A 26,963-nucleotide genomic window follows, 5' to 3' on the forward strand; every position below is an offset into this window, starting at 1 on the left:
AAGGGTAGAGCAAGAAGAAGAGTTAAGAATCGAGCAAACTGTTAGATTCTCAGGGAAGACAGAAGTAAGAAGCAGACAAGAGGAGGGAGAAAAGCATTGTAGCTGATGTCCTGTAACACAGACCGGATCGTTGTCCCTCCCTTTGAGATCCTTGGGCATCTTCTCAATGCTCACACAGTGGAGTCCAGACTCCTCAGTGATGTTCAGGGTTCTACTTGATCTAGTCTCAACCTTCCTTTCTAACCTTATTTGTTCCATCTCTCTTATAACCACAAACCGGTACAGTACTCATCGCAGTGTCCAAAATTACACCTTACACTTTTATGCCTTTTATGCCATTCTAGTATCATGAATTTAGAGTAAATTTCGTTTCTCTTTTTTAGTTATGTATATGTAATGCTAAACAATACATGATACTGTTTTGTGTGTTTTTTAAAGCTTGACCTAAAGAGTAAACTGTATATTCATCTTGCTCAAAGCATTCTTTAAAATATGAAGTGCTATTTTTAGCCTTTTAATCTCCACGTGTAAATTGTTTTATTAAAGTTATTATTAAGGTATAGCTTTGGAGTAATGATGGGAGCAGGATGGAAGACTTCACTAGTTGAGAAACTTCTGGTGTAAGATTTAGAGAGTTTCTGTCTGCAGACTCAGTCCTAGCAGAAGGCTCATGTAGCCCTAATATTTGGTCTTGTTAGCTCTGTGGTCATTGGCGACTTGTAAATACTGTTTGTGTGACAATATATAGTAAAACTTATGCATGTATATTCAATGTGTATCTAGATAAACATATATGTGGATGTGTTGTTAAAATCTGTGTTGTTAATTTTAGACCATTGTGATAGTATTCAAATGTGTAGTTAAAATTACACAGTTATAGTAATTTGCATGTAGTAAATAGTATTTTCCAGATATCTCTCTTGGTTTATTTGGAGAAAGGCATAGTACTTTTTATGAATTCAAAGGGGCAGGGCTTCCCTGGTGGCGCAGTGGTTGAGAGTCTGCCTGCCGATGCAGGGGACGCGGGTTCGTGCCCTGGTCCGGGAGGATCCCACATGCCGCGGAGCGGCTGGGCCCGTGAGCCATGGCCGCTGAGCCTGCGCGTCCGGAGCCTGTGCTCCGCAACGGGAGAGGCCACAGCAGTGAGAGGCCTGTGTAACGCAAAAAAAAAAAAAAAAAAACCCAAAAAACAAAGGGGCATTACCTTTCTACTCTGATCCAATAAAACCCTCTTATTTTCTCAAGGAAATGCTTGAGCTATACTTACTTCAGTGTTTTGTAATAATGTTTTTATCTACTTCTGTTTCCTCTTATTAGACTGTGAGCTCCTTAAAGACAAGGGAGTATATTGTATTTATATCTGTGTTTTCAATATTATCATGGGCCAATTAGTCACTGTTTTCTGTCAGAGTAGTCAATTTAGTTCATGAGAAATGGAAGAAAATAATAGTTATCAGATTTACCTGTCTCCTGAAGCTATAAAGGATGCATGATATTTTGATCCAGAGTTGACAGAATTTTAATAACTGGATCAATCAGTTTGAACAACTAGGTGAAAAGTAAATGTGAAGTACTGATATTACTTAATTCTCCAAAGGACTACTTAGGAACAGATTATACATACCTTTTGAAATAAACTCCAGAATCAGTAAATGATCTATGAAGTGAATTCCATTGAGATGGGTCTAAGAAACAGGCTCGGGTTCTAAAAGGCAATTGTCAGTAGCATATTCAGGACCATATATTGATAAAGAATTGGTGACTTGGATTGCCATCTATCAATTCAGGCAGTTTTCAGTGTAGAAACAGTTTACTTTCCAAATATACTTAGTTGATTGTAACTTGGAGTACATTTTCCCTATAAAAAGAACGGTATAAATCATTTCCATATTATCACTCTGATTTTGATACAATTGAATGTGATTCTTTTACAATATTTTTATGGAGAGTAAGTAACTGATTCCTAGAATTTTTTTCAGAGTATATTAAAATCATAATAGGAGAGAAAGTATAGAATATACAGTCCAGTATATAGATATTCTTTTAGCTTTTAGTTTTTGCTAGTAAAATAATATCCAGAGAGCACATTGAAATTTTCTATCATTGATTATTTATTTATAGAAAGTACTTTCCCCATTAATCTCATTACTTCAGAAAACACTAAGTAGTGTGTTTATCTTGGAAATCTACTGAGCAATTCCCAGAGGTAAAGCCAGACTTACCTCTGAAATATTCACTTCAATAATGATTTGGATTATAATGGTCATTAAAGTTCATCTGAAATATGTTTTAGGGCCTTATTTCTAGTATCAATGAAGTTTCTAAATGTTTATTGTATTTAGCTCATTTTCTTTCTCTTTGCTCTAACCATATAAGTGTGTATTTGAGGGAGGCCTTAAATGACAGGAATTGAAATGATAGCAATCATAAGTTTCATTTGTCAAATACTTTATGCCAGACACTTCCTATGTGCTTTAAAGTGTTACGCAAGGAACATTCCTTGGAGGCTAGAATTACTATCTCTGTTTTATATATGAGGAGACTGAAGCCAGAGGTTAAAGTATTTGCATGGAGTCACATGGTAAGGTGCCTAGCTGGGAGTTAGAACCAGATTTTTTTTTTTTTTTTTGCGGTATGCGGGCCTCTCACTGTTGTGGCCTCCCCCGTTGCGGCGCATAGGCTCCGGACGCGCAGGCTCAGCGGCCATGGCTCACGGGCCCAGCCACTCCGCAGCATGTGGGATCTTCCCGGACCGGGGCACGAACCCGTGTCCCCTGCATTGGCAGACGTACTCTCAACCACTGCGCCACCAGGGAAGCTCAGAACCGGATTTATCTTGTCTCCAACGCCCTTGATCTTTGTACTACACCATACTGTCCCAATGAAAGGAAGACTTCAACATTTTCAAAAGCTGTATATTTTGAAAAATAAAGAACTTGGGTTGCAAATATTATGGGTATTTGTTTTGGGGTATCAGAACAATACGATCACTCCTGGGTAGGGTGATCAGAGAAGATACAAGAGAGTAGTGGAATGTGAACAACTCAAACCTAAATAGAATATTAAATAAATAAAAACTTGGATTTGGAGCCATCAGAGGCCCTACGAAAATCAAATTTCCAGATTCTGTGTCTTTGCAATTCTGTTTTTTGGGGAACTTCCTTGTTAAATAGAGAATGACTTCTAGGCTGACCTGGGAAGAAGGGTTAAAGCAGAACATGTCTCACCTGGGAAATCTCCTGTTTCAGTAGTACCCCTGAAATGGGGAACTAAGCCTCATTAATTCAACAAAAAGCACTTCAATAACTGTATGCCAGGCATTGGAGAAAGAGATAAGCAAGACAGGAAGTACAGAAGTAAATTAGGAGTAGTGTGGTGAGACAAACATGGGATGTGGTGGAAACGGAAAGGAAGTCTACTTTACTCCTCATCTACTGAATCATAAAAAGGCTTCTCAGAGGAGGTCACACTTGTTGAGAGTTTGAAGGATAAAGAGGAGTTAGCCAGATTAACAAGGGGAAGCTGAGCACTGAAGGAAGACAAACCAGCATGTACAGAGAAAACTGAAGAGCAGTTCTTCCTAATGAGTTTGGGGTACCTTTGTTATAGTTTGCATCAGTACCTTGAAGGCAATTGACTACCTTGTGATATCTTGAAATATTACACCCTGTCCTTGGGGTTGTATATATGTTCATAGGGAAAGCCTATTGAAGTTTTCTCTGCTCATAGAATATCAGAGCTGGCAGCATCCTCAGATTGTCTAGTCATTTCATATTTTCATTCAACAGTAATATTTACTGAGTGCTAGTCACAGAGGACACAGAAATGAAAGATGGACCTTGCCTTCAAGTTGCTCGCAGTCTCAGGGAGGAAACAGTTATACAAGTATGATAAAGTGCTATAATAAGAAGTGAATACTAGTTAAACACAAAGGAAGGCTCATTCATTTTTCTTGCAGATTAGCTAGATAAAGTGTTGAGTAGATCTTGAAGAATCTTAAAGACATTCATTTGTGAAAGGAAGAAAGGATATTTCAGGTCAGGACTGTGCTGGTTAAAAGGAACAGTTGAAAACATTTCTACTTATGCCTTTCAGTCTTGACTTCTTTAAACAAAGATTATCTAAAATAATGAAGCAGTGTCATGAATTTTCTTGGTTATATATTAATCATGTAACTTAGCCTAACCAGTGGTTCTCAATGTGTGGTCCTGGGACCAGCAATATCAGCATCTTCTGGAAACTTAGAAATGCAAATTTTCGGGCTCCAGCCCAGACCCACTGGATCAGAGACTCTGACCGTGAGGCCTAGCAATGAGTGTTTTAACAAGCCTTACAGAGAATTCTGATGCGTACTCAAGTTTGAGAACCAGTGGCCTAAACTGTAGTAGTTCATGGAATAGTTGAGAGTTCATGGGCTTTGAGGACAGACACCTGGGTTTGAATCTCACCTGTCCCACTTAACAGGTATGTAACTGCCAATCTATCACCTAACGCCTGTGAGCTTTGGGATTTTCATCTATAAAATGAAGATAGGAATACTTCCTTTCCAGGGTTGTTGTGAAGATATAATTTAAATAAAATGCCAACACTGTGGCTTGCACATGGTAGGCTTTCAATAAATGATAACTACTGCTATTGTTATTGGTTGTTTTTTTTTTTTTAGATATTTTCCCCAGTGAAGTGATTGAATGAAAACATAACTTATATTTTTTCTTTTAGATCCAAATGCTCAAGAAATTAAGGACATCTATGGACTCCGTGGTCAAGTAGAACACAAACTAGCTTTCCTGAGAACTCATGTGCCAAAGGAAATGAAACTTGTGGTCATTGGCCATTCCATAGGCTGCTATTTCTCCCTTCAGCTTCTGAAGCATGCCCCTGAGCTCCCAGTAAGTATGCCTCAGGGGGTGACTGTATGACTCAGGGGGCACTCGCACAAATCCTCTCAGATTTCCTTTGCTTTTTTGTCTCGTATTGAATTGATAAATAAAACACAGAGAGGGATACTTGGTAGCTGCCTTTATCCTTACCTCTATATTACTGTGGGCCTGTGTGAGTGTATGTTCATACATTTCCCATAATGTTTCAAAAAATAACGCTGAAGGAGGTAGGAATTTTCTGAATAAATGCCTCTTCTTTTAAAATTGAAGTATAGTTAATTTACAATATTTTATTTGAACAAATGCTTTTTAATCTAGGGTTATCTGGAGTTCTTTTTTTTTTTTTTTTTTTTTTTTTTTTTTTTTAATTAATTTATTTATTTTTGCTGTGTTGCGTCTTCGTTTCTGTGCGAGGGCTTTCTCTAGTTGTGGCAAGCGGGGGCCACTCTTCATCGCGGTGCGCGGGCCTCTCACTATCGCGGCCTCTTGTTGCGGAGCACAGGCTCCAGACGCGCAGGCTCAGTAGTCGTGGCTCACGGGCCTAGTTGCTCCGCGGCATGTGGGATCCTCCCAGACCAGGGCTCGAACCCGTGTCCCCTGCATTAGCAGGCAGATTCTCAACCACTGCGCCACCAGGGAAGCCCCTGGAGTTCTTAAGTTACATACAACTTGCTGTCTTTGGTAAAGGAATATTTCTTTTTTTAATATTTCTTTTTTTTTTTTTTTTGGCTCTATTGGGTCTTAGTTGCAGCATGCAGGCTCTTCGTTGCGGTGTGCGGGCTTCTCTCTAGTTGTGGCACGTGGGCTTAGTCGCTCCACAGCATGTGGGCTCTTAGCTCCCTGATTAGGGATGAAACCAGCGTCCCCTGCATTGCAAGATGGATTCTCAAACACTGGGCCAGCAGGGAAGTCCCTGTAAAGGAATATTTAAAAGCAGTCACCAACTAGGGCTGAGGCAATAATCTTGTCTATGGAGAGTATTATTGCAAATATTCATGCCTCCCCTCAAAAGGAAGAAAAATTATTATTATCACCATTGTTGATAGGCAAACAGTTATTCTTAAGGAACATTAAATCTTTATTTAGTCATAAGTCTGAATCCTTATCTGTTCTATAGCTTGGCAGCCTTTTTGAGACACTCATTTATTCATTCATTCATTCATTCATTCACAAATACTTACTGGGTGCCACTATGTGCCAGATATTAAGTGAGACACTGGAGATATAAAGACCTATTTAAAGTGCCAGGAAAGCTAGTGAACTATACAGCACTTCAAAACAAAACAAAACCTCATACTTTCACTGACATATACCATTGAAATGACCCATTAAATGAATGTGATTCACAACATAAATTATTTCTTCATTCAACAAACTTATATTAAGCATTTGCCATGTATCAGGCCTTGTGCTGTGTTTTGAAGACATCCCAGTGAATAAAATAGTCTTTGAGGTAAGAGAGCCTGAAGTCTAAGGGAGGACACAGACTAACCCATAGGTGTGATACCTACTTCTTATGTAAATAGAGGGTGTGTGAGATCATGAAGGAGTGCTGTTTAACCTGGTAATCTGAATACAAGATAGGCAGTGATTCCTTCCTGGAATCTCCCTATCCTAGGATATTGACTTTTCTCACTCCATGTGGTAAAATATCTGCAGTGGAGTCTTGGAGCTCGCTAGGAATTTGCTTCTTTCCCCGCCAGCTTGACACACTTACTTCTTACTTATAATTAATTGCCTTTGGGAAAAGTACAACTATAGCCTCCTTGGGTGTGGTTTTTAATACCAAATGGAGTTTGTTAATTTCTTACATTGGGTATCAGAAAGTATATTTTTCATTTCTAAGTGTGAATTCAATAAATTCTAGATTGCATTCCATTCACTATATTATTGCTTCTACTCTTTTTTTTTCCCCCTAGATAAGGCATCTTAATCAGAAAACGGGCTTTCCTTTTGTTTTTAGCATTTTGCATGGCTTCTAATCTCTTTTGTGCCTCTAAAGCTCCTCTGGTACCACGTTATAAGTTACTGTTTCCATAGTGTCCAGTCTTAGCCCTTAGCGGTTCTCTTTGCACAGTTGCCACAAGTCCTCACTCTAGAAATAAGACACCTGCGTTCAGATACTTGCTGTCATATTTTGTCTTGGTGACCTTGGGCAAGTTATTGAGTCTCTGTACCTTTGTTTCCTCATCTGTAAAAGGGGGATAGTAATATGTTCTTCAAAGGATTTTTGTGAGGAATTATATAAAGAATTAAGAATGGTGCCTAGAACTTAAAAGTTCCATATAAGTATTAGCTCTTATTATTATAATGGAAATGACTGAAAGCACTGGCTCAGTAATTAAGTTAACTACTGTGTTAGGAATCTACAGCTGTGTAACAAGTTACCTCAGAACTTAACAGCATAAAACAATACACATTTATTCTCTCACAGTTTCTGTGGACCTGGGACTGGTCACAACTTAGCTAGGTTCTGTGGTTCAGGGTATCTCACAAGACAGTAATCAAAGTGTCTTTCAGGGCTGTGGTCTCATGTGAAGATCTGAATTGAGGAGGATCTGCCTCAATTCACTCCCTCAAGGGTCATTGGACGGAGGGCCTTGGTTCATCAGGGGCAGTTGGGTGGAGGCCACCCTCAGTTCCTTAGAATGTGGGCCTTTCTAACTCGCCCCATGAGAGCAAGTCTGGGAGAAGAGCCAGAGAAAGAGTCTGCTGGCAAGATGGAAGTCACAGACTGTAACCCAATTACAGAAATGATATCTCATTACTTTTACAGTATTCTCTTTGTTAGAAACAAATCACTAGCTCCAGCCCAAACTAAAGGGGAGGGGATTACACTAGAGCATGAATATTGGAAGGTGAGGATCACTGGGGGCCATGTCAGAGGCTGCCTACCCCACCACTACTACAGTTAGGGTTTCACTTGTGTGATGTACCATCAAGCATGTAGATATATAGGTATATATCAATATATAAGTTAAAATACTGAATTTATTTCCTGGTGTAGGAAGTAACTTGGTCCTGTCAAATAAAATGTTGCAAACTGATATGACATATAATTTTTGGCTATTAGTTGTTCCAGGTGTTTTAAAAAGAGTACTTGCATGTTTGAAATAATAATAACATTATTATTTGTGATGGTTAATTTTACATGTCAAGTTGATTGGGCTAAGGGATACTCAGATAGCTGGTAAAACATTTCTGAGTGTGTCTGTGAGGACTTTTCTGGAGGAAATTAGCATTTGAGTTGGACTGAGTAAAAAAGATCTGCCCCCACCCTTGTGGGCGGGCATCATCCAATCTGTTGACACCCAAATAGAACAAAAACTCCCAGGAAGGGCAAATTCTTTCTCTCTTCTTGAGCTGAGTCAGCCATCTTTTCATGCCCTTTGACAGTGGAGTTCCAGGTTCTCAAGCCTTCGGCATCATCTGTTCCCCTGGTTCTCAGGTCTTCGAACTCGGACTGAATTATACAACTGGCTTTCCTGTTTCCCATCTTGCAGATGGCATGTTGTGTGGGACTTCTTGGCCTCTATAATTGTGTGAGCCAATTACTATAGTAAATGTTCTTTTATCTGTATCCATATATATAGTCTGTTTCTCTTGAGAACCCTGACAAATACACTACTGTAAACATAGGGAAGAAAGTAACCATTTCTGAGTCCTTCAGTTTGTTAACTTAATCAGAGATCTTTCCTTTTGGTTTTTGTTTGTTTGCTCCACATCCATTCTGCATGTAATGTATAATTTCTCTTATGCATATTTGAAAACAGTTGTTCAACACATTTGTTTTGAACCCATCTCTCTTTTTTGGCTTGCATTCGCAGTGTCTGTTGGGAAAGCAGTACAATGCATCTTAAGGTTAATGTAGCTTCTTATAGCTTCCTCAGCTCTATAACTTTCTAATTAAGGCTCTGCTTTCAGGTGTTCTTACCCTTGCAGGAATAGTGGTGAAAAGGAAAAAGGCAGATGAAACATGAGCTTAACCTAGTCTAATTGTGAAGACATAAGTCATACTGTGATTATAGAGTTTTCAGAGAGACATGAGAAAGTGTGTTTTCTTAAAAAGGGTGTACTCTAGAAAATAACGCATATAATAAATTGTCCACAAAGGTTACCCAGGGAGGAGGGCGAACATCTGTATGATTTTTTTATTATTCAAAAGCTTTATCTGGTTTCAGTTAACTACATTATTGAAGTCCACGCACCCCCCGCCCCCGCCTGGCTTAAACACCTGGCCCAGTTAATATTGGTGGTGTGACCCCTGCTGAAGTGTTGAAATTTCAGTGTCTCTGGGCTACTCTAAGATGGCACAGTGCCTGCATGCCTGAAGTTAGCATGACACACTCCATTTAAGATGCATTTGACAATCAAATAAGTTTGTATTAGCCAGAGTGTTGCAATCCCTAATCATTTTGCCAAAAATAAGTTAGCTGTTATGTTTTACAACATATGAAGTGTGATAATAAGAAACTTGTGTTTCCATCTCTCTGTTATTTTTACTGGAATATTTGACTCCTATAAGATTTTAAGGACATATGTGTAGTTTAGTAGCTGGTTTATTTGGTTTTATTTTGGTTTAATTCTTTATAATATTTTTGTAACTAATTATAGGAAACTTTGGTCTTAAAATTATTTTAAGAGACTTACTGAATATTTTAGACATAATGTCTGACTTATTTTTTCATATTCTAAAGAAAATAATTGACTCAAAAATCTGGCATTAAAAATTTTGTTTGTTTCTTTAAGCAAATTTGGTACATAGAATTATAGAAAGTCTTCATATATTTTGACAGTAATGTCCAGAATAAAGAACTTAAAAAAGAAACTTAAGAAAATAGATAATCGGAAGATTATTAAATAGTACTGACATGACTGAAAATAATAAACACAATTTCCGATTCATAGGATTTTTAGAGACAGTCTAGTCCCGTCTTTAATTTTATAGGTAGAAACTGAGAGAAAAGTGCCTTGCCAGGATCCAGCCAAGGCTTTGTCTTAATCTAGGGGTGGGGTACAGTTATGTTAGCTGTGGATATAAAGACAGTCTATGAAGATATCTGATGGTTCTCTCAACCTTTGGATGATGGCAGAGACTCCAGATAGTATGGCATGTCCCTGGAGTGTTCACGGCTAGCTCCACGTGACTCATTACGTTGCAGCTCAAGGAGTAGGAGACCCCATGAATACTGTTCTAGCAATTGGGGGCAGATGGGGTGACATGGGAATAAAAAAATAATCATCTTACCCTCGCTATCTAGAATCTTCTTTCCCTCAACATCAATCCTCTGTATGTTTAAAATGTGCCATCTGATTTTGCCAATAAATTGCATAAAGTTCAAGGTTGGGAGTTGAAAGCCCTCAATTTTTTAAAAAATAAATTTATTTACTTTAGGCTGCATTGGGTCTTCGTTGCTGCACGCGGGCCGTCTCTAGTTGTGGCGAGTGGGGGCCACTCTTCATTGCGGTGCACAGGCTTCTCACCACGGTGGCTTCTTCCATTGCGGAGCATGGGCTTCAGTAGTTGTGAAAGCCCTTGGTTCCTAACTGAGCACTGCACTAAGTCATGAAGTGAAATTCAAGTAACTTAACGATTATTTTCCTCTAAGAATTTATATGTCATTTAATGATAATACTTCCTCCCCTCCCAGGGGTATCAGATCCTTCAAAACTTAATTTTTTATGTTATTTGGCCTTCCTTCGGGAAGATGCACAATAACATAGACCTTCCTTTGTCTGTCTGGTTGGCAAAAATATCTTCTCGCTAAATGAAATTTCCACATTACTTAAACTGACTCCTTTAAGCCCCAGACTATTTTATCCAGTTGGGTAAAAATTTGTCTAAAATATATTTTTTACTTATCTGCCTTCTTCAACAATGTAGGTTGATTATGGAAGAATTTTTCCCTAATGATTCAAGGACATCATTTTGATACTGTTACTATACTACGGTAAAATACAATTAAGGGGATTTTGCCTATGTCCTGAAATTTCTTAGGTGATAGTGCTTCGTTAAAAAAGAATTCCCATGTCTGTTTATTTTATAGTTTTTCCATCTCCTCTCCTAGTGTTAGGTGCCATTTCTCTTCCCTACTTACACTTTGTTGCTACTAATTTGCTGCAGATAGAGAAAACAGATAACCATGTTAGAATTTTGTCTCAAGTAAGAATGAACACATCTTAAATGAAGATATGAGAGTAAAATTGACAAAATTAAGTAAATGGATTTTGTTATTGTTCAGAGCAATAAAAAAAAAACCTTTCTTTTGTTTCTTTTGGGATCCCCAGTGGTGGTGTACATACTCAGAATTTTAGAGACTCAAAACACACCACAAGTACAGCTGAGAAGCTTGAAAAACTTTACTGAAAGAGTCAAAATAGTATGTTAGATCGTGTATGTGTTGAATCAGGAGTACATCTCATCTAAATTAGGAAAAAAATAAATTCAAATATTCTGGAAGTAATGAGGTCATTGAGCCTGTGGTGTACTTACACTATTCTGATGAACTTGCGTATCTGCAAAGTTAGACATGCTTGTGAGAAACATTTCTATGACGTCACTAAGTTGTGTTCAACAGTCAAGATAATCTGGAGGTCGGGGGAGAATAGGAGATAATTCATTTGTCAGAGTAACTGTTGTCAGAGTCCTGTCCCTAGATTAATTGATAAGAAGCCAAAGGCAAAATGAGGAAGTACCGTGAGGCTCTGAGTGTTTTAAAAAGAGAGGTGGCTTCTAACTGGGAAGATCAGAAAAAGCATCATTAAAGAGCTGGTATTTGAACAGAGGAAGGATGAGTCAGTATTTAGAAGTATTTATAAACAGAATTTGATGGGGTTTTTTGGGGGGGTGGGGGTTGCTATGCCTTCTAAGCAGTAGGAAATGTATGAAGAGAAGAGAAATGGGCTTTACCACTGGGCACATGAAGAGAGCAGTGGGTGGTCGGATTTGGATGCAGCACAGTGTGTGTGAAGGGAGCAGTGGGATAGCAGAACCTAGGCTGATAGAGTGGAAAGGCAAGAGAGTTTGCACTCTGTTTTCTGGACAGCAAGGAGCCACTGAAGGATCTGTGATAATAATAGTCATTCATTGGGTAAATTAATGTCTCATTGAAAAGGAAAATAAGGGCTTCCCTGGTGGCGCAGTGGTTGAGAGTCCGCCTGCCGATGCAGGGGACACGGGTTCGTGCCCCGGTCTGGGAAGATCCCACATGCCGCAGAGCGGCTGGGCCCGTGAGCCATGGCCGCTGAGCCTGCGCGTCCGGAGCCTGTGCTCCGCAACGGGAGAGGCCACAGCAGTGAGAGGCCCGCGTACCGCAAAAAAAAGAAAAGAAAAGGAAAATAAAATGGAGAGAGAGTATAGAGTAAAAAGTGAGCAACCAAGTGATAGGCAAGTTTGCTAGTCCAAATGAGAAATAATGAAGACAATATGTGGGATTTGCCCAGGGAAATTGTTAAGAGAGAAAAGAAACAGGTCATAGATGTATATTAGGGGAGTGACTGTATTTGGTGGAAAGGAGGATGAAGAGGAGGAAGCAGAGAAGAAGGCAAAAGGTATAATAATTTTCCACGCTGTTGGCTGCAGTCTATTAGTGGGTCCTGAATTCCCTTCAGTGGGTTGCAACTAGTGGATTAGTCAAGATGCGGTAGACTATGCCGTGGTAACACAGTGTCTGGGGCTTTTAACGACAAAGATTTGTTTATCGCTCATGATATAAGTCCTTTGAGGGTAGGCTGCCCTTGTGTAGTTCTCTCCATGCACTCTTATTCCAGAATCCAGATTGATGGAATAGCTTCTATCTGGAATATTCCAGTCTCATGGCAGAGAATTAAAAGGAAATAGTGAACTACATGCAGCATTTTAAAACCTCTGCCTGGAAGAAGTGACATTTGTCACTCCTCATACTGCATTGGACACAGCAAGTCACATAACTAGGTCTCCCAACAGGTATTGGTAATCGGAAGGCCATTAATGGCCTGGAGAGAACATTTTTAGTGAAATAATGGGAGAAGGAGCTTGCAGGAAGTTAGGTGATCCAGGAATTGGCCAGTGAAGGGGAGAAGACAAGAAGATAAGGAAGAAGCTGGTCAAGGGAACATCTTTTCCCTGTAAGTGGGAGAGAATTTAGCATATGCTGGGGGGAATAACCCATGCAGAGAGAGAGATGCTGAAAATGAAAAAGAAATAGAAATGTTTATCAGAGCAGATTTCCTTCTCTTTGTCCTTTAAGCCTGCACACTTGAAAACCAGGAAAATTGGATTTTTCTTAATCTTCACATCGTTGCAAAAGTGTTTTGGTGCCTTATACTTGGTTCTTCATTTGAGCCCAGAGACCTGAAACAGTTAAAAATTGAGGTTATTGTCATTACTAACAGTTATACATGCATTTGAAATTTACAAAACATGTTCATATGTAACAAGGTTATTTAACAACCTAATTTTTTCCCATTTTACAGATGAGACCGAAGTTCCAAGGAGTTATGTGTCTTATCCATGTCAGTTAGCTAAGTAAATGGCAGAACTAGGACTCTCTATTCTGTTCTCTAACTTTTCCATCATCAGCCTTCAGGTGAATTAGTTAGGAAGGTTACGATTATAAATAATTAGAGCAAGTTACTTCGACAAACCATCAAAACCTATTTAACCTAAACTTAAGGTTTCTGCTGTTATTTCTTTAAGAATTGAGGTCTTCAAATACACAAGGAGGGTTTTAGCAGTTAGTGAGTGAATGCTTTCGGGGGAGGTCAGGGAGAATTGGGAGAAACGAGAACATGTCTTGAGCGTCTGGAGCATAGAAGATCAAGGGAGCTGGTGGTGAGGTATGGACCAAGGGCAGAAATTAAACTCCGAAGACAGTGAATCAGAATCCTAGAATTGAGCTAGGGCAGAAGGAAGATTCGAATGTGAAGGGAACTGGAAGATTCTGCAAACACAGTGCACTATAGTCTACAGTTGTGTCTGCATAACCCATTAGTGAACCCCAGTGTGTGAAAACCACAGGGGTCAGGCAGTTGACAACTACTCTGGTTTGTGAAAGACTCTTCATTTCAGAAAACAACAAATCCCCTATTCTGAGGAAAGTTCATACTGAATATGATGAAATGCTATTTTTCTAATCACTTATGCATTTATTTAAATATATATATGTTATCTGTTTATGTGTACACACACACACATTATCTTTTCTGAATTACCCACAGGCTACCTTATTGAAAACTAGACACATGGAAAGTTTCAACTTTTCAAATGCAGCCATTTTTTAGTTATCTGCATATTAAAAAAAGATCCTGAAATTGCTTTGAAAGTGGAAAAATTGTGTGGGCTTTTTTCATTTTTCATAACTCAAAAACTATTTAATATATTTTTCTCAAACTTTGCAAAAAAAAAAATCACCTTTGGGCTGAAACCAAGCATGGAAAATTTCACCACAAAGGGCTAATTTTTTGGAAAGCTGCAAGAAAATGAAAACAGTGGTTTATAATAGAACGTTCTTCATGCATGTTAATACTTAGTACTTTATCTAATGCATTTCATCTGAGAATTTCTGAACACTTTTCAGATTTAAATATTGAGCCATTTTAATATATGTGTATCCGTGATATGGAAAATTCCCCCCATGCTCTCAAAGGTCCAGTATATATTGGGAGTTAGTGAGATGTGTTTAAAGGGACAGGTAGGACAAATGATGTGAAGTGGCTACTAGCCAGAGAAAGCCTTACATTTACTGCCTAAACATATTTTATCACCACCTCTTCCTGGCCCAGGAGTAGTTGTGAGTAGAGTATACTTGATGACATGAGGTATTTGATTCATATATCTGAGCCAGTAGTTCTCAAACCAGTATCAGCATCACCTGGGATCTTGTTAGAAACACAAATTATTGGGCCCCACCCAGACTTAAGAATCTTAAACTCTAGGGCTGAGACTCACCAGTCAGTGTTTTAACAAGTACTCTAGGTGATTCTGATGCATGCTCTAGTTTGAGAACTAGAACTTCTTCCAAAAGCTTGGAACGTAGAATATTCTGAGATGTTATGGACAATTAAATTTGTCCTCGGTCTTTCCATACGTGTCATCTCTGTCTTCTCATATCATTCCTTGGAAGCAGGAGGAATACTTATCAAGTTCTCTAAAAGAAAGATCTTCTTTTCTGTATTTCATGTATTCTAGCTCTTTGCACCTATGACCTTATGCACAAGCACAGTGAGCCCCCTTGAGTAAAGATGTTGATATAGGGAAACAGCACTACCAAGATGTATTTTCTCATTTCCATAATTCAAGCCTGGGATGGGACCATATATTTCATTCTCATTTCTTTGAAGTCTTAAGATCCAAGATTTAAGCAGCAAGGTAGCAGAGGTCTGTCAGGGGAAGCTGATTTAAGCCCTGCTCTTTTATGGGCAAGTTCTTGATCTTAAGTTTCGTAGGGGCCCTCTGCATTCCAGCAAACTCCAGTGTCAGTATTTTTGTGTTTAGGCACTGAAGTAGTTGTGTATGTGGCATTGTAACAAATTTTGAGAATATTCTCCTGATGACAGAAGTGGACTTTTAGCTGATCACTGGTGCTCCAGCTTGTAAGGGTGAAGCTTAGGTATAGCCTGGGAGAGGTGTTTAAGCAGTTTAAGGTATATGTCTTCAGTTGCAACCCATCTTGACAGAAGCATGAATATAGCTATCTAAGCTAATATCAATGGAAAGGAAAAAGAGACATTTTTTTAAATTGATCATTTAAAATTTTTATTATGAAAAGTTTCAAACAGAAAAAAAAATTGTTTAATGAATCTCCAGGCACCCATTATCTAGATTAACATAGCTACTAATATTTTATCTTTACCTCTTTTTTTTTTTCCTCAAATACTTTGAGGTAAATTACAGCCCTCATAATATTTCACCCTTAAAAACTTCACTGTGCATCTTTTAAAAAGGACTTTTTCTTATATAACTACCATGTCATTATCACACCTAGCAAAATTAATGGTAATTCTTTGATATTATCTAATACAGTTCATATTCAGATTTTCTTAGTCCTCAGAATGTCTTTTTACAATTGGTTTGTGAGATCTTTCTTTAAATTAGAGGCTTTTTTCCCCAAGTATAAAAGTTACTATATTTGTAAATTTCAGGAAGGTAGGAAAAGCAGTAAAAAAAAAAAGTAAATGTGCCTTTGAGGATTGCTGTTATCCAGAGAGACGTAACATACTTACCACAAATTGCTTTTATAAAACAACAAGTAGCCTCTTAAAACAGAATGTGAAATTGTTTAAAGAAGGGTACCAATGGGTCTGAGAATAATTTGTTACAAAGAGATTTGATGTAAGAGTTCATGATTTTAAAAGTAATTAATTTGTTCCTTGAGTTTTCATGCTTAGACCTGAGAGGATAATGCAATACCCCTTTCAATTTTGTTTTTATTTAATAAGAAAAAAAGGAAAACGTGGGATTTTTATTTATTTATTTATTTATTTTTTCAGTACGAGGGCCTCTCGCTGTTGTGGCCTCTCCCGTTGCGGAGCACAGGCTCCGGACGCGCAGGCTCAGCGGCCATGGCTCACGGGCCCAGCCGCTCCGCTGCATGTGGGATCTTCCCGGACTGGGGCACGAACCCGTATCCCCTGCATCGGCAGGTGGACTCTCAACCACTGCGCCACCAGGGAAGCCCCACGTGGGATGTTTTTGCACTACTATTTATTAGGGTGTATTTAAGATACTTAATTCCCTTATAGATATTTAGCATAATTAAAGGTTAAGTAATTAACTGTTATATTACTATAATTATAATGTAAGGACCTTATTCTTTCAACAGCTCTTGAAGGGGGTTATTCTTTTCCCATTTTATGCATGAGGAAACTGAGACTTAGGAGGACAGAAGTAACTTGATCAAGTAGACAACTAATAAGGGGCTGTTCTGGGATTTGAATCCACATTTGTTTGGCTCCAAAGTCCATGTTCTTAGCCACTAGGCTAAAAGTTAATTTCTTACTATAAAGAATTTGTGGACATAAGTAAAAAGAACAGCAGCTTCTCAGATAAAGGTGCAAAGGACATGAACAGATAATTCACTGAAGAAGAGCTAGATAATAAAGTCTATCAAAAAATGTGTACTTACACAATGTATGACACAGTGCTTAATAAACTAGTGTCTGGTAGTAGTTAATAATGTCTGCCTATTAACTGAAAAAGTTCAGTGTTGTATGTGTATACTTCTTTATGCATTTTTAGAAAGTCTGAGCAGGTAAATACCAGGTGGCTTACAGTGGTTATCTGTGGGGGTTAGAGGTAAGGGTATATATAGGAGCTGGAGACTCTACATTGTTTCTACTCTTTTACAATGACCATGTGTTACCAGAAAAAAAATAGTTCCTATAAAAAGTGTTCATAGCCTTTGAACCTACTAATTCTTTTCTTTGGAATCTATATTAAGAAACTAATCTCAAAAATAAAGAACACATTTGTGTACAAACATTATTTATTGTATCAAAAAATTGTAAACATCCTAATGTCCAACTCTAAAGGAAAGTTTGAATATGGAATTTGCAACTATTAAAATTATATTTTCAAAAGACATTGTAATACATGAAAGTTAATTGTAGAATATTAAGGATGTTAAAATATAAAGAGAATATAGAGTACAACTATATGTCAAAGAAAACATACATTTAAAAGCTTGAAAATAAAATGACCAAAATGAATACAGTGGTTATGTTTGAGTGGTGAGTTTTGGAGTGATTTTTTTTCTATTTATTTTTTGTCCTTAAAATTTCTTTCAATGGCATGTATTTTTATAATGATTTAATGGTTATGTATTTTCTTTCCTTTTTTAAAAAGCAGTTTGATTTTATGACTTCATAACAGAAAGTTGGTTCAGGAGAGATAAAGTTTTCAGTAACTTGTTACACAGCAAGAGACAACAATCACAAGGGGAAAGTAAGAGGGTGATGTAATGTCAGCTTTACGGTTTCTCTGCAGGAAAACCCACCCCCGAGACCAGCAGTGGCCCTTGGTTGTTAGCAGCCATCCTAGCCTTTTAACTCATCCTACTCTACTCAATTAGCGAGGCTTTTCCCCTTCCTTGCAATTTTTTTATAAACCCTGCCTTCCCCCCCTTTGCAAAATAATTTGGGTTGTTGTTAGGTATATATTTTGATGGCCTGCCTCACGATCGTTATTTGAATGTTTTAACAAAACCACAGGTTGGGATTAGCATCATCATTCATCCTACTGCTACTGTGAAGCAGACTTTATTCAGATCTCATTGGACTACAAGTTTCACAGTGGCTAGGACTTCAAGAGGGTCTGGGGTGTGAGTGAGTGAGTGACCCATGCTAAGGCAGAGATGTTGTCTTTGTGAATACCCTGGCAGTTGGATGGATACAGGTCTGAAAAATATAGCTTGTGCCTTGCTACATTTAGACCTTGTTAAGCCAATGAACTGGATGTTCACAGAAGAGCAGATTCTCAGAGCCTCAGTGGACGGAGCATAGCAGTCAGAAAAGAGATAACATAGAAGAAAAGTAGAAACAGATGAGCAGAATTCTGTGAATTTGTTTTTTTGTGGCTATTGTTGATTCCAGCCAGAAGATTCTTCTCAGGCCTATCAGTTTGTGGAGATGAGAACTATGAATATGATCTTTAAGGAAGGAAAAGACTCTTTAACACGGTTACCCTGTGTGCATGAGGCTGTTTTACCCTCCCTTCTTGCTAGTATGGAAAATCTGTGAACAATATGCAATGTAGGCCACAAAAAATTCCCTGAAGTGGAAAAAGCCTAGCAGGCACTAAATGAAAGATGCTTCACAAGAATGAAATGTGGTTGCTTTGAGACCTTACATTCCGAGCCAGTTCAGACCAATTGTGTTTGGTTGGGAAGAAGCCAGATTATCAGGTATCAGGGAGGTATATTGACAAACGGATAAAGACTGAAGCCAGCATCATTTCTGACAACCTGTTCCTAGGAAAGCAGACAGTAAATCATTTCCCATTATCAGTCATACAGAGACCAGAGGAAACATGCATGAATGAAGTCTGCAGACAGTCCAGAAACTCCATTTCAACAAATAATTTTATCTCCGCACCAGTACAGTTGTGGGAACTTCTGTATAAGCCAAACTGAGTGTTAGAGATTCAGGCTTTTCCTCTTTCTTAACCTACTACCTTCAGAAAAATGCTGAGGAGTTTCTTGTGCCTATTGCAGAGGAGAAAAGTTCTAGGACTTCAGTAATATTACACAAATGTTGATTGACAGTGATTCAGAAGTGATTTCATAAAATCTTAGGGACAATTCTGATTATCTGGGTGCAAGGGGAATTCTCCTCAAGGTCCTCTGAGGGAGATGGCCTCAACTTGTCCCCTTCGGTTGTAGTCCCTACGCCTGCCCTGTACATACCTAGTACTCTTCCTAACTATTATTATTTCTTGTTGTCCACTTCCTTTCTGTTTTTCCTACCACCACCTAACAGATGGTGTCTATCCACCTGTTCAGGTCATCTCAGTGCAAACTTCTGTGTGAACTCTTTCCTGATTCTTCCCAGTTATTTTTACTGTCCTTCCTTTATAACCCTTTTTCTCAAAATTCTACCTTGTATTACAGGCATTGCATATTTATTTGATTCTCCCTATTAGATCTCTGAGCTTTTTTTTTTTTTTTTTTTTGCGGTACGCGGGCCTCTCACTCTTGTGGCCTCTCCCGTTGCGGAGCACAGGCTCCGGACGCACAGGCTCAGAGGCCATGGCTCACGGGCCCAACCGCTCCGTGGCATGTGGGATCTTCCCGGACCAGGGCACGAACCCGTGTCGCCTGCATCGGCAGGCGGACTCTCAACCACTGTGCCACCAGGGAAGCCCTGAGCTTTTCTTTTTTAAAATTAAGGTGTAACTTTCACACAATAACTCTTTTTTCTCTCCCTGCTTCCATCTGGTTATTCTGTCCTATTTTCCAGTTCACTAACTCTCACTTCAGCTATGTATAAACTTTTAAACCCATCTGTTGAATTCTCAATTTCATTCATTCTATTTTTTGCTTATAGAATTTCCATTTTATTATTATTATAGTTAGCCATTTCCTAAAATTCTACATCTCATCATTTAATTTCTTTTTTTAAATTTATTTATTTATTTATTTATGGCTGCGTTGCATCTTCAGTGCTGTGCATGGGCTTTCTCTAGTTGTGGCGAGCGGGGGCTACTCTGCTGTGGTGTGTAGGCTTCTCACTGCAGTGGCTTCTCATTGCGAAGCACGGGCTCTAGGCACACAGGCTTCAGTAGTTCTGGCACGTGGGCTCAGTAGTTTTGGCTTGTGGGCTCTAGAGCTCAGGCTCAGTAGCTGTGGCACACGGGCTAAGCTGCTCCGCGGCACGTGGGATCCTCCTGGAGCAGGGCTCGAACCCGTGTCCTCTGCATTGGCAGGCAGACTCTTAACCACTGTGCCACCAGGGAAGCCCTTGTCATTTAATTTCTTGATCATATTAATCACAGTTATTTTGAAGTTCATGTCTGACTTTATTCTCCTTTGTACTGCCAACAATTTTTTGAAGTACAATTTTACTCTTAAAAAATAAAATTCAGAGGTGACATATTTGAAATAAAAATAAATGAAAAGCATAACTGATAATTTTAGTGTCTAAGCCTCTTGTAGTTACATTTCTTTTCTGCTTTTTCCTTCTTTGTTTTTGGTCATGTTGCCTTGTCCCTCAGTATGTTTGTATATTACTCAGGGTTCTCCAGAGAAACAGAACCAATAGGATGTGTGTATACATAGAAAGTGACTAACTATAAGGAATTGGCTAACACAGTTATGGAGGCTGACAAAGGCAAGATCTGTAGTCAGTAAACTGGAGACCCAGGAGAGTCGATGGTGTAAGTTCTAGTGCAAAAGCAGGCCAACTCGAGACCCAGGAAGAGTCAGTATTTCAGTTGGAGTCCAAAGGCGGGGAAGAAAAAACAGTGTCCCAGCTCAAAGGCAGTCAGCAGAGGAATTCTCTCTTACTCAACCTTTCTGTTTTATTCAGACCTTCAACTGATTGGATGAGGCGCACTAACACTGGGGAGGACAATCTTCTTTACTAGGTCTACTGATTCCAATGTTAATCTCATCCAAAACATCCTCTCAGACACACCCAGAATAACATTTGACCAAATATCTGCTAATCCCTTGGCCCAGTCAAGTTGACACAGAAAATAAACCATCACTGCTTGGTAAGGTTCTTTTTAAATTGAATACCTGACATTATATATGAAAAATTATTAAGACAATACGAGGCTTCTGTCTTCCTCCAGAGAGGATTTACCTTTGCTTTTGACTAGCAGTTATAGTGAGGATCCATCACTTTAATGTGATATGGAATTAGACTGAATCCAAACTATCTTTGTGAGGCCTGGTTCATCACTGCTTCTAAGGGGTAACCCTTTTGTAGTTCCCACTGAGAGCCCAGGTGCCTTCTCTTTAATGGGCACCAAACGCCCAAGTTTTGACCCTTGAGCCACAGAAGATTTTCAGAAACTGTTCAGCTTCTTGGCCTTATAGCCATTGCTTGCAAATTGGTAAATAACTGAGAAGAACTGTTTCAGCACACCTCTCAAAGTTTCCTTTTTCTCTAGAATTTTGGCCCTTCAAATCTCCTCTGCCTTTGATGCTTCCAAAGAGACTTTAAAAAAGTGCTTTTTCCAGCTTTTCTAATTGTTCTTGGCAGGCAGATGGCTCTGCAGTAGGCTAGCCTGCCACGCCCACTCCCCATGGCCACCATTACCACTGCTGCCTAGCTTCCAGTTCTTCAGGCTTTGCCCTGAGAAGTGTTCCATTTCGAGTTTTTTGTTCTTTATGTGCCCTGTTTTTTCTCTGGACAGTTTTGGAATCTTCAGTTTATCTCCATTATATTTTGTGATGATACTCCTTGGACCGTTTATCCTTTTTAATCGGGAAACTGGCATCCTTACGTACTGAAAACTTTTCTCGCATTTTTTTCTACTTGTTTTCTGACTATTCATGTGTTAAACCTCCAGAAAAGATTCTCTTGATTTATTTCATTTTCCATTGTTCATCTTTCTCTTCTCTTTTAAAGTTCTATATGATGAGAAATGGATATTTTTCCCAGCCTTATCTTGGAATTCATCTAATTAAACTTTTGATTTCAAGCCTTCATACAGTTTCTAAGATAATTTCTAGTTCCTTGTTCCCTTTTTGTACAGTCCTTTTTATTCATGGGTATTTCTCTCTCCCTCTCTCTCTCTGAGGAAAGCAAATTTTGGGCGTTTTGCTGTATCTTGTGCTGTCTCTATTCATTCTGAATTTTCTTTTTCACGTTTTGCTTATGTTGATCTATAGTAGAAGGTTTCTCAGATGTTCAACATTCCTTTTTATCTATTCACATTTAGGAATGAAGCATTGGAAATCCTAGGAGGTTTGTGTTGGGGAGTGGGCCTTGTCAGCTAGGCAGCTTCACCACAGGGTCATGGGACAGGGGTCCTGACTTTCTTTTTTGGTGCTGTTTCCCAGTGTCACTATTAGTATGTTCCTTCTCTAGAGCCATTCAGTTTCTCCCCCTAAAATCTTCCGATCTCCTGCCTGAGAGCAGCATCATCTAAGTGAAACATGAGAGGCTGGTGTTTGCTTGTGCGAGTGTCAGCATTCATGTTGGGCTTTCACTTGATCCTCCTTTCCATTGATGGCCCTTTTCCCCAGCCATTCCCTATGCCTGGAAAGCTCTCTGCTTCAACTTCTGTACACAGTAAACCTCCATTCCCGAGGTGCAGCTCTGGAGGAGGAGCTGCTTGGGGGTACTGGATGAGGCAGTCAACATGGAGACCCTGCCCCTTAGCCTGACTTTCATTTATTCAGTTTGCTGTGTCCTTGCACTGTCACTGAGCACCTGGTATGGACTTAAAGGCACCCATGATCAAAACAGGAAAAAAGCCCTGACCTTTCAGAGGTCATAGTCTGCTAAGGGGAGATGGTAATAAACATAAAAATTAGTATGTTCAAAGGTGAGATTGCCTTGATAAAAAGTGGAGCAAGATACGGGGATTAGAAGTGCCATGGCTGGGGGATAGAGGGCAGTGGTGGACTGTACTTTATTTTTTAATACTTTATGCGGAAATAATTTAAAACTTACAGAAGAGTTGCAAGAATAAGAATAGTACATAGAACATCATATACACTTTAGCCCGATTTCCTGTTGTTAATATCTTACCTCATTTTACCTGTTATTTGCTCTCCCTCTTCCGCCCCCTGCTGCTCTCTCTCTCTCTCTCATACATATATATGAGGGAGGTAGGGAGAGTAAGTGTGTGTGTGTGTGTGTGTGTGTGTGTGTGTGTGTGTACACATACATATAAGTAATATATATATATGTGTGTGTGTATATATGTGTATATATAAATATATATATATATAATATTTCTTTCTGAACTACTTGAGAGTAAGTTAAATACATCATGGTCCTTTGAGGTGAATGAATGTTTTTAGTTGGTGGCTAAAATTTGAACTGGTAACAGAGTATATGATCCCCATTTTCATCATACAGTATTTTCAGATACCATGGGACATTTTTAGTTGATAAATTAGTGACTATCATATTTGTATGTCAAGTGCAGCGTAACAGTTGGCAGAGATGTTTAAAGGCTCTCGGGAATGCAGGCCAGTCCTGTTAGGGAAGGTAGGGCCTCCCCAGCGGCATTTGGCCACTCTCTGAGCTCTGTAGAAGCTGAGGCCTCAGAATCCCAGTGAGGCGGAGGTAAGACTCAGGAGCTAGTGCGGTGTTTGGCTAAGCCTAGGAGTTATCATGGCAGCGCCAGGAGGGTTGCTACCCTCAGGAAGCTGGTGTGTCTGGGTGACAGTGGGAGAGGAAGCACCCCCTTCAGAGACCTGTGAGGGAAAAGATATGTTAAGATATGTACATCTCTGATACATCTTTATTTTTTCCTGAATTGAAAGGAGGACAGATTCTTACCTGTTTCACTATCATAGCTGGTATTAGGGTTTATGGACTTTCTTCAATTATTTGGGCCTAACTTTTTGTTGTGAGTTAACTGCTTTTTTCCCCAAGTTTTAATCTGTATCTCACGGGGTCTTAGCTTCCCTAACTGTTGGATTTGCCTGCTGTCAGATAAAATGGGACATACTTTGCCGTACTTTGTGCCTTCCTTTTGACTTCTGAGAAGCTAGGAGTGTTTACTGGGACAGCTTCTGTGGCAGAAATCCCTTGTTGTCTGGTGCTTTGGCCTGCACCCAGTGTGTGTCTCTGCCATGGGCCCTTTCATTGTCTCACTCTCCCTAATCTGAAGCCCTGTGATGGATAACTTTGCCTAGTCTTCATACAGGTATGAAAGTGGTATTTTAGTGTAGGGAACTGAAGCGTATACATTTCACAGGGTCTTTCAGCAAAGTTAAACAGGGAAGAATCTTTTTTACTGATTTCCCTGGATAACCCTGAGGTCTGTCATCAGCACTTTGCCTATGTAGATATTCAATGAATGTTTGTCAAACAGTTTCTCTTTCCATGGCCCTTTTCAAAAGTTCCTAGGTGCCAACTTAAAAAAATTGCAGAACATGAGAGTTGTGAGTTAAGTTTTATTGGGGGCAAAATGAGGACTATAGTCCGGGAAACAGCATCTCAGATAGCTCTGAGAAACTGCTCCAAAGAGGTAGGGGGGAAGGTCAGTATATATGTGATTTTGGTGACGGGGGAGTACATGCAATCAGGCACATGTTTTTTGCAGAAGGTTTCTGCTAGTCTCGTGAAGGTTTCTGCTAGTCACGAGGAGCAGACGTCACCATGAAGGGTTTCAGTGCTTTTCTAGATTTGAGGAGATACAAGAATTGGGCTCATAAAATCAGCTCCTGAAAATACCTAACTATCTGCAGACCTGTTCTGCCAGTTTTTCCCAGAGCACAGAGTGCCTCATTCCTGATCTCCACCCTGAGCTCCTTTCAGCGGGTGTTGGAAGTCAGCAGCTACAGCAGCACATGACCTAATCCTTGTAGAGGTAGATGGCAAGTGCCAGTGGCAAGTGCCAATTTGTAGTTGACATACACCACGATGAATAAGAGGTTTCTCGTGCCCATTTTATATGTTTCTATGGTACTCTTTATTTCCCTTAGCATGGTACCTATCGTGTGTTACTGTAGATACCTCTCCCATTTGACTTTAAGTTCTCTAAAAGCAGAGGCTCTTTCACCATTTTGTCTCCAGCACTCACCACAGCATCTGGTGTATATCGTAGGTGCCAATATATCTTGAGTGAACAAATGAACAAACTAACAAACAATCAATAAACCCAATGAATGACTCTTCCCTCTCAAGTGGCTTAAGCTTTTAAAGACTGGAGTTTCTAACTTAGAAAAGTCCCAACCCCATTGTCAAATAATTCATGTTTCTTGCTTCCTGACTCACACAGAGTATTCCAGCTCCAAGTTTAAGGAATTGCCAAATAACAGTTTTTTGATCAGCAAAGCTATTCTTTCAGATTCTGTGTAGCTTTGCCATTATTAACCAAGAGAAAGCTGATGTTGCCGAAGGCCGTAGTAGCTACATAAGAATATCAGAGCTGTAGACATGAGGATGGGTTTGTTATTGTCACCATTCACTGAATTCTGAGGCTACCTGGAAAACACTGTTCAGTTTGGAATAACAGTTGCTCTGTAATAGATTGCTGTACTCCAGAGCAGCTTAAGCTTCATTAATTTTCTGTTTGAGTTCTTAGTGATTCTGAATCTGAAAGACTCAAAAGGAAGTAGATTACAAGAGATTTTAAGCTGAGGAGAAGAGTAATTTGCTTTCAAAATAAAATAAATCTGAAGTGTATAAAATGACAGAAGCTTGAGAAGAGTGGGTTATAGGAAGATTTTGAAGCTATGTTTCAAATATTTAAGTGTAATCATATGCAAATATCTCTGCAATTATGCAGCGTTCCTTGTAATTAACAACCCTGACATGTAGATGAAATGCATGAAATGGCTTTTTTTTTTTTTTTTTTTTTACATTCAGGTAATTAAAGTGTAGAAAAATCTCTGCCCCAGAAGATCTGAGTATAATTCACATGAATGGGAAATGGTAAAAGTGGTCAGTTTCATGAATGCCATCTATCTTAAGCAAAACATATTGAAGTGGCATAATTTTTTTTCAGTATCAATTTTGAAGGATCTTCCTTCTTAGGATTTAACGTTATTTCTGAAGCTGAATGATTTGAAACACTTGTAAATGTTGAAATATTGGCCTATCTGTAACAATAATGGTAGCAGTTGTTTAAACCACAGGGAATTATGTCACCAAACAATAATTATTACGAAATTCTTTTGTCTGCAAGTATGTCACCAAACATTAATAATTATTAAGAAATTCTTTTGTCTGCAAGTATACGGTGTAATTAATGGTTAATGGCATGGGCTCTGAAGTTACCCTCCTTGGGTCCATACTTCGTCTTTATCACTTAGTAGCTAAACCTCACTTTTCTCATCTATAGAATGAAGAAATTTACTTGATGAGGTTGTTATGCATATTAAATGAGATTATGTATATAAAGTACATCAGCCTAATTCCTAGAAGATAGTAAACTGTCATGACTACTGTTATTCTAAGCAGTTCCCTACTGTGGGGCATATTCCTGTCTTACTAATGTATAAAATTGTTAAGACAGGATATAAGATCTCAAAAAGCAAGCTCTTGATCATTAAAATAGAATGGAATTTGCAGTTTATAAGCTGAATACATACGATTAAATAAGCTGAGTAGTCTCATCCTAAAGAGAGGAAAACATGGCCTTTTGGGGAGAAGAGATAAACTAAACTAGGATTATTCCTAGGTCTGCGTTTTGACTACTAACAGCTTTATCTTTGAAGGCTGCCTGGTTTATATTGCATGTTCTCTGACATGTCTTAACAATGTTGGCAGTCATACGAAAGGAAAAACTATGTGCTATGTTTTCTTGTTTTCAGCTTGTTATAGTAGGGAAGTATCCTGCCATTACTGCAGCAGGTGGGCTCAGCTGATAAGCAAATAGGGAAAGTAGCAGTGATGCCATTCTTTCAAAGATGTTGAAGTACTGTTTATCATGGCTTCATTTAGTCATAACATGTAGGCATCATTGCTGCACCC

The 26,963-nt window shown here is 39.0% G+C and overlaps 1 protein-coding gene across 5 annotated transcripts in view; it reads left to right on the top strand.

The window, feature by feature from the left end:
* LDAH (lipid droplet associated hydrolase) overlaps window positions 1-26,963 on the top strand; it is a gene marked incomplete at both ends in the record, with an annotated part of 81,549 nt that overhangs the window by 18,323 nt on the left and 36,263 nt on the right. For all 5 annotated transcript variants that reach the window (XM_079720976.1, XM_079720975.1, XM_079720977.1 and 2 more), the window contains one exon: window positions 4,720-4,889. In XM_079720976.1, coding sequence (XP_079577102.1) covers window positions 4,720-4,889 — 170 coding nt within the window. The remainder of the gene's footprint in view (window positions 1-4,719; window positions 4,890-26,963) is intronic.

The sequence above is a fragment of the Hyperoodon ampullatus genome (assembly GCF_949752795.1).
Source record: "Hyperoodon ampullatus genome assembly, chromosome: 15".
NCBI classification, from domain to species: Eukaryota; Metazoa; Chordata; class Mammalia; order Artiodactyla; family Ziphiidae; genus Hyperoodon; species Hyperoodon ampullatus.